The sequence below is a fragment of the Triticum aestivum genome, chromosome 2A (assembly GCF_018294505.1).
Source record: "Triticum aestivum cultivar Chinese Spring chromosome 2A, IWGSC CS RefSeq v2.1, whole genome shotgun sequence".
NCBI classification, from domain to species: domain Eukaryota; kingdom Viridiplantae; phylum Streptophyta; class Magnoliopsida; order Poales; family Poaceae; genus Triticum; species Triticum aestivum.
Genome location: NC_057797.1, coordinates 19,077,706 through 19,085,910, shown reverse-complemented (window position 1 = coordinate 19,085,910; position 8,205 = coordinate 19,077,706). Strand labels below are relative to the sequence as shown.

Here is an 8,205-nt window from a genome sequence, read left to right as displayed (position 1 = left end):
AATCGACTGAAAATGAGTAATGGGTCAGTCGATTGACCCAAACTCTGATTCAGTCAATTACGTAGCGTCCGCACAAGCCCAGGCAGCGCCACTTTATCGTGTGCACAAGCCCATAGCTGGGCATGGGCTGCTCCAGTCCGGTACGGCGGTATAGTATTGGCCAAGCCTTTGTAGATGACCAATGAATGGACTAAAAAAAGATGACCAGTGAATAGCACTCTTCACACATATTTGCATGCAATGGTTAGTGGTAATATGTGCAATCTCACACATGTATATTTATTTTTATACATGTGCAATCTCAGCGATGAATAGCACTCTCACACATATTCATTTTTATACATACACATATGGAAAATGTATTTTTACTATGCAAAACTGAGCGTAATATAGTGACATTTCCGCAAAAAAGTTTTTTCTAAAAAGTAATGGATTAGTGACGTCAGCATTATACTTACAAAAGAAAAGAAAAGAAAACTAAAAATGAAATAAAAACTTAGAAAATGAAGTTTTCTATAGAAGAACAAATTCGTGGCGTTGGTATAATCCTTTCAAAAAAACAAAACAAAATCAAAATAATGAAATTTCCTAGGAAAGTACAAAACACTTTAGGAAGAAAGAAAATGAAAAAGAAAAAACTTTCAAAACTTGCACACAATTTGCACTGAGATTGCACTATTTGAAATATGCAAAGATAAGCATATAATAGTGCATTTTTCGCATTCTACTATAATTTACACAAATCGTAACTAAAAAAATCTATTTCTTTAAGAAGAAGGAAAATAAAAAAACTTGCGCACAACTTTGCACTCAAATTGCACTTTATTGTAATATGCAAAAAAAAATCAACAAAAACCAACAAAAATCATGAAATTTGGGCACACATTATATATTATTTGCATGTATATAATTACACTCAGCCAAAAACCAACAAAAACAAAAAAATTAAGCAATAAAGGAAAAACTTTTGAAACTTGCACACAATTTGCACTGATATTGCACTTTTTGAAATATGCAAAGAATAAGCATATATTAGTGCATTTTTTGCATTCTACTATAAAATAAAAGCGCACAACTTTGCACTCAAATTGCACTTTATCGTAATATGAAAAAAATCACACAATCATGAAATTTGGGCACATATTATATATTATTTGTATGCATATAATTACGCTCAGCCAAAAACCCACAAAAACAAAAAATAACCAATAACGGAAAGAAAAAAGAAAAAACTTTCAAAACTTGCACACAATTTACACTGATATTGCACTTTTGGAAATATGCAAAAAATAAGCATATCATAGTGCATTTTTCACATTCTACTATAATTTACACATAGTGTAGATGCATTTCCTTTAAGAAGAAAGAAAATAAACAAACTTGCGCATAACTATGCATCAAAATTGCACTTTATCGTAATATGCAAAAATAACCATATAATCATGAAATTTTGGCACATATTATATAATCACATATGGTTATATGGTTATATGTGCCAAAATTTCATGATCACATAAAATAACCATATAATCATGAAATTTATATGTATATAATCACACTCGGCCAGAAACCCACAAAAAATAAAAAATATCCAAAAGGAAAGAAAAAGAAGAAAAAGAAAAATGCATAGAAACAGAAAAGAAAATTTTTAAATGAGAAATTTGCACACAATTTACGCAGAAAATGCAGTTTTTTATAATAAGAATAAGTAAATAATAGTATAATTCTCAGAAAAAAGAAAATTTCCTAAGAAGGAATGAATTAGTGACATTGGTATTACCATTAAAAAAGAAACAAAATGAGACAAACACTAAATCAAAAACAAAATAATGAAATTGTGCAAGATTAGTGGTTTTGGTATTACCCTTCAGAACAAATATGTAATAACTACTACAACAAAATCAAAATAATAAAGTTTTCTAAGTAAGAATGAGTTACTTGCATTGATATTACCCTTTAAGAAGAAAGAAATTATAAAATAATAAAACAATGACAAAATTTACACCCAATATATACAAACAATTGCGCTTTCAATAATATGCAAGAATATGCATATGGTAGTGGAATTTTCACAGAAAATACAATTATAATTAAACTGTATTATTTTTATAGTATGGATGAAATAAGCACATAATAGAGCATTTTTCACAGAATTACAATTTATACACATATCATAAATTACTCACTGTATATATTTTGTATTCATCCAAAATCCAAAATATACCCATAAAAACCAACAAAAAAACAGAAGCAAATACACACACAAACAGCCTAATAAGAAAACACGTCACGGGCTTCAGCCTAACAAGAAATCGACTGACACAAAATAGGGGTCAATCAAAAAACATTCAACCCAATACAGGACAGCACACACAAACAAGAAAGAAAACAACTAACACACATCTTGGAGCAGTAATCAACGGCTGAAAAATGGACTGACCCAAAATGTAAAAGTTAGTCAGCTGACAAGTAGCTAAAGCGTTTTTCATTTCAGTTGTACATGCGTACTAACAGACGGGACCCACTAGTCATAGAGACAAAGTTGTTCAACTAAAATCCTGTGTAATGTTGCAAGTGGATCCCATACCGTGCCAGCTAAATACGGTATCACGTCAGCACACTTAGCGTCTATGAATGACTTTAACACCGTATTTGCACGTTTGTGCCATGTTTTAGAAACACTTCGACGTATTTTTCAACTTCAAACACTAAAGTAAACATCCGTCGCAAATTTAGGCACCACTGATGATATTACCATTTTTTATCTTCCCGACCATTGGAATCAAAAGGCCCCTAATTTCAATTGCCTGAAACTGGTTAAACAATGTAAATCACATGCTGTCCAAGCATCCAGGCTGCTGTTCCCTAGTACCTGCCAATCGGAGAACCGCCGAACCAGTGGGCATATTGCATGGCAATGGAACTTCTGAGGACTCTCCTCGCGGGTCTTCTCCTCCTCCACCTCGCCGGATCCAGTCCTCCGCCGGCTCCGGTGGTCTGCGCCCGCGGGACGTCCGACTGCACGGTCACCAACGCGTACGGCTCCTTCCTGGACCGTGCCACCTGCCGCGCGGCGAACGTCGTCTACCCGCGCACCGAAGCGGAGCTGGTCGCGGCCGTGGCGGCCGCGGCGGCGGCGAAGCGCAAGCTTAAGGTGGCCACCAGGTACTCCCACAGCTTTCCCAAGCTCGCGTGTCCCGGCGGCCGCGACGGCACCATCATCAGCACCCTGCGGCTCAACGGCACGGTGAGCCTAGACGTGGCTGCGCGGCTCATCACCGTGGAGAGCGGCGTGGTCCTCCAGGACCTGCTCCGGGCCGCGGCCGCCGCGGGGCTCGCGCTGCCGCACTCGCCCTACTGGTCCGGCGTCACGGTCGGGGGGCTGCTCGCCACGGGCGCGCACGGGAGCTCGCTGTGGGGCAAGGGGGGCGCCGTCCACGAGCACGTCGTCGGGCTGAGGATCGTGACGCCGGCGCCGGCGAGCCGGGGGTTCGCGGTGGTGAGGGAGCTTGGCGACGGGCACCCGGACCTGGCCGCCGCCAAGGTCTCCCTCGGCGTCCTCGGCGTCGTCTCCCAGGTCACTCTGGCGTTGCAGCCGTTGTTCAAACGGTCGGTGACATTCGTGGAGCGCGACGACGCGGACCTGGAGGACCAGGTGGCGGAGTGGGGGCACCTCCACGAGTTCGGCGACGTGGCGTGGCAGCCGGGGCGGGGAAAGGTCGTGTACCGCCAGGACGACCGCGTGGACGTGTCGTCGCCGGGCGACGGCGTGAACGACCACCTCGTCCTCCGGCCGACACCGGCGCTTGGGCGCGTCGAGGCCATGCGTGCAGAGGAGCTGCTGGAGGAGAACGGCACCGACATTGCCAGGTGCGAGGCGGCGGAGGCTGGCCAGCTGCAGCCGCAGCCGCAGCCACCACACGGCTTCACCAACGACGGCGAGGTCTTCACGGGGTACCCCGTGGTGGGGTACCAGCACCGCATGCAGGCGACCGGCTCATGCATCGACAGCCCGGAAGACGGGCTCCTCACCTCCTGCAAGTGGGATCCTCGCCTGGGGGCCACCTTCATCTACAACACGGCCATCAGCGTCCCGCTCCACAAGGCCGCGGCGTTCGTCGCCGACGTGAAGCGCCTCCGGGACCTCAACCCGCGCGCGTTCTGCAGCCTGGACGCCAGGGGCGGCCTGCTCGCGCGCTACATCAGGGCGTCGTCCGCCCACCTCGGCAAGCCGGAGGACGCGGTTGACTTCGACCTCGCCTACTACCGGAGCTACACCGCCGGCGCGCCCCGCGCGCACGCGGACGTCATAGACGAGCTCGAGCAGATGGCGCTGCGCAAGTACGGCGGCCTACCGCACTGGGGCAAGAACCGCAACTTCGCCTTCGACAGCGCCGTCGGCAGGTACCCGAAGGCCGGCGAGTTCCTGGAGGTGAAGGGCAGGTACGACCCCGACGGGCTCTTCTCCAGCGAGTGGAGCGACCAGGTCCTCGGCATCAACGGGACGAGCCCGAGCGTCGACAAGGAAGGCTGCGCCATGGAAGGGCTGTGCGTCTGCTCCGACGACTCGCACTGCGCGCCGGAGAGGGGCTACCTCTGCCGGCCGGGGAAGGTGTACAGAGAGGCCAGGGTTTGCTCGTCCTCGTTCCCGCCAGCCGCCGGCGCGCTCCGGGATGAGCTCTGACCTCTGAGAATTTGTACGAGTTCAGGGCCGGCCGTTTCACTTTGAGTATCTGTATGGGCTGCTGGTGCACAAGCATTGGTCCTTCTATTTCATACTCCCTTCGTTTCTAAATATTTATCTTTCTAGATATTACAACAAATGACTACATACAGAGCAAAATAAGTGAATCTACATTATAAAATATATCCACATAACTCCGTATGTGATACTCCATTTGAAATATCTAGAAAGACAAATATTTAGGAACAAAGGGAGTATAATTTTGTATTAAAGTTAGTATAAAGTTGAGACATTTATTTTGGGACGGAGAGTACTACTTTTTAGTATCACTTTGAACCTTATAGACCGTTTACATTTTCAACTCGAAAACTCATGCTTGTGATAACGAACTTGTAGGTTTGCATCACGGATGTTGTCGGCGGTGGGCATACATGCAATTTTAAGCGGTGGAACTCATGGTTGTGAACTTTATGGTTATGCTTGGTGTGAATTTGAAACTTTGCTGGATATGTATGCATGTGTGAACATGTGAACTTGTTTGTGAATTTGATTATGCCTTTTGTTGTGAACTTGGTAGAGATGTATGCATGTGTGAACTTGTTGGATATGTATGCATGGTTCACTTGTGAACTTGGTGGAGATGTAAACATCTTGTTGTTTGAATAGCATGGTTGTTCCAACAAGAAAAAAAAACAATAGTGGCTACAAGACGAGTACAACACTCGGCTTACACCCTAGGACCAAATGACACTACCCAGATTTGGTATAAGCGAGTGTTGTTCAGGAGCACTCGGCTTACAATGGACACGTGGTAGCATATGGGAGCTTCATTGTACGAGAAGTTAGCCGACTGGGGCCACTAGGCTTACGCGTAGACCGTGTTGGCCCTCCACCACCTGCCTCATGTTTGTACTCTGCTTATAGTGAACACGTTGCTGCACGCCGTCTCCCGTGGGTGAAAAATTAAGCTGAGTGATGCCCTCAGCTAACAGCGACACTTGACTTACTTGTACACTGTGAATGCACTACTGTCCTTGGCTTAATATAACACTCGGCTTAAGAGTGATACATGGTGGTAGGCCGTTGGCCGGGGGTCTGAAAATAAGCTGAGTAGCACCTCCGCTAGCCTTTGTAAGCGAGTAAAATGCACAGAACCACCACTTTAGCGTCATAGCTCTCGGAAAACCATCACTTTACAAAACATGAAACTTTGCACCGCGCCACAATTTTGACAGTCGCAGAAAACACCGAGCGCAAAAATGATACCGTTTTGACGTTGTTTTACTACGTATGCGTTTGATCATGCACATGTATGCATATGTTTATGTATTGCATTTATTTGTATACGTCGAGTCTGAAAACATATCTGTGTGTTATGTAAGTTTGCTTCATGTGCGGTTCAGAAGTATTCACTACTCCTAGCTTTTAAGATCCACGATCCACGTGTAATGTGTTTGAAGCTAATCTGTTTCAGGCTCACTTTTTATATAACTGCTTCGACTATTAATTTAACAGCAGTGCTAGTTTGTGCTTACAAATTGACTTATTAGTGTGGTGGGGAGAGGTCTGCAAATTTTATCTGTAAAATTCATCTGTTCACCATTTTTATCGACTTTAGCTAAACGCAAGTCGCCTGATTTCTCATTTTGGGTCAGTCAACTTGCTGGCCGTTCTTTTTTTTTTCCAATAAACAGCACTGCTGTTTTGTGCTGGTTGGTGCTGCTGTCAGTGTTTGTGGCCTTGAGTAGCTCACGTACGTTTATGCTGGGAATGGAGGCGTGTAACATGTGTCCGTGTGTGCTTGTGAATGTTGGGCGTGTGTGCTTGCTCACACATGTCTATGCCCGTGTGCCCATGTGTGTGTTCACTTGAGCATGTGTTGTATTTATACATGAGAGAGATATGAAAGACGATACCATTAATATAAAATGTATTTCCCCCGCAAAAAAATATGTAATGTATTTTATTTTTTTGTATTTGAGAGGTGAAATTATTTTCAATATTCGGTTTTTATATTTTTATTTCTTAAAGAAATTTCCAGTCAATTTTTTTTCTTCTGTTTTGTTCACGCTCTTTTTGCGTGTTTGTTAAGTTTTTTCTTATGTGTTTAGATGTGTGTGCGTGCATGCGCACTCATGCAAATTCATCTTCGATGTGTCGAGAGATGATTAATCTCCCACATTGTTATTTTTTTTGTCTATTTTGCTGTTAGACGGTGCCTGGATTTTTCACATTAACGATATGTAAGTTGCCTGCTTTTTAAATTTGGGCCAATCGAATCTTTCTTCGTCCATTCTTTGTGTCAAGATTCACGCTCTCTTTTTGTGTAGTTTCTTCTTTTGTCATCTTATACCGTGTGTAAATTTTGTCACTGTTTTTTTTCTTAAAAGATAATACCAATGTCACTAATTAAATCTTCTTTAGGAATCTTTATTATTTTGATTATGTTTTATTTATATTTAATTTTGTTTCTTCTTAAAGGGTAATACCAAGTAACTAATTCATTCTTTATTAGAAAACTTTATTGTTTTGATTATGTTTCTTAATTTTATTTTCTATCTTCTTAAATGGTAATACGAATGCACTTAATTCATTCTTCCTTAGGGAACTTCATTATTTTGATTTTTAGCTTTATTTTGTTTTATTCTTCTTAAAGGGTAATACCAAGCCATTAATTCATTATTTCTTAGAAAAGTTTATTGTTTGATTATGTTTTCATTCTCATTTTATTTTTCTTTCATCTTAAAGGGTAATACCAATGCACTCAATTCATTCTTCCTTGTGAAACTTCCTTATTTTGATTTTTTTAGCTTTATTTCATTTTATTTCTTCTTAAAGGGTAATACCGAAGCCAGTAATTCATTCTTCCCTAGAAAACTTCACTATGATTTTGTTTTAGTTTAGTTTTCATTTATTTTCTTCTTTAAGGGTAATACAAATGGCACTAATTCATTCATTCTTGGGAAACTTACTTTTTTGCGAATTTTCACTACTATATACTTATTCTTGCATATTAAAAAACACAATTTTGTGTAAATTTTGTGCAGATATTGTCATTGCTTGTTTTAGATTTTGTTTTTTCCTTTCTCTCTTCTTAAAGTGTAATAACAATGCACTAATCCATTCTTCCTTAGAAAACTTCATTTTTTATTTTTAAAATTCTTATTTCCTTTTCTTTCCTCTACCGGGGCAACAACAATGCCAATAGTTCAATGTTCTTAGGAAACTACATTTTTGTGAACATTCAATTGTTATATACTTATAATTGCATATTATGGAAATGTGCAATTTATGTGTAAATAACGTACAAATCTTTTCATTATTTGTTCTATTCTTTCTTCTTCTTCTTAAAGAGTAATACCAATACCACTAATTCATTCTTCATTAGAGAGCTTCATTATCTTGAATTTTGTTTTTGTTTTTTATTGTATTTTTCTTTCTTCTTTAAGGGTAATATGAATATTACTAATTCATTCCTTCTTAGTAAACTTACGTTTTGCAAAAAAAATCACTATTATATG

At 41.3% G+C, this 8,205-nt stretch overlaps 1 protein-coding gene across 1 annotated transcript; it reads left to right on the top strand.

Moving 5' to 3' along the window:
* Positions 1 to 2,917: 2,917 nt before the first annotated feature.
* On the top strand, positions 2,918 to 4,730 carry LOC123184342 (L-gulonolactone oxidase 2-like). The gene has a single exon (XM_044596488.1). The coding sequence runs from the start codon at positions 2,918 to 2,920 to the stop codon at positions 4,682 to 4,684; it is 1,767 nt and encodes a 588-aa protein (XP_044452423.1). The 3' UTR covers positions 4,685 to 4,730.
* The last annotated feature ends 3,475 nt before the right edge of the window (positions 4,731 to 8,205 follow it).

Coding starts and splice junctions, on each gene's coding strand:
- LOC123184342 (XM_044596488.1), top strand. CDS start 2,918: ATGGAACTTCTGAGGACTCTCCTCGCGGGTCTTCTCCTCCTCCACCTC.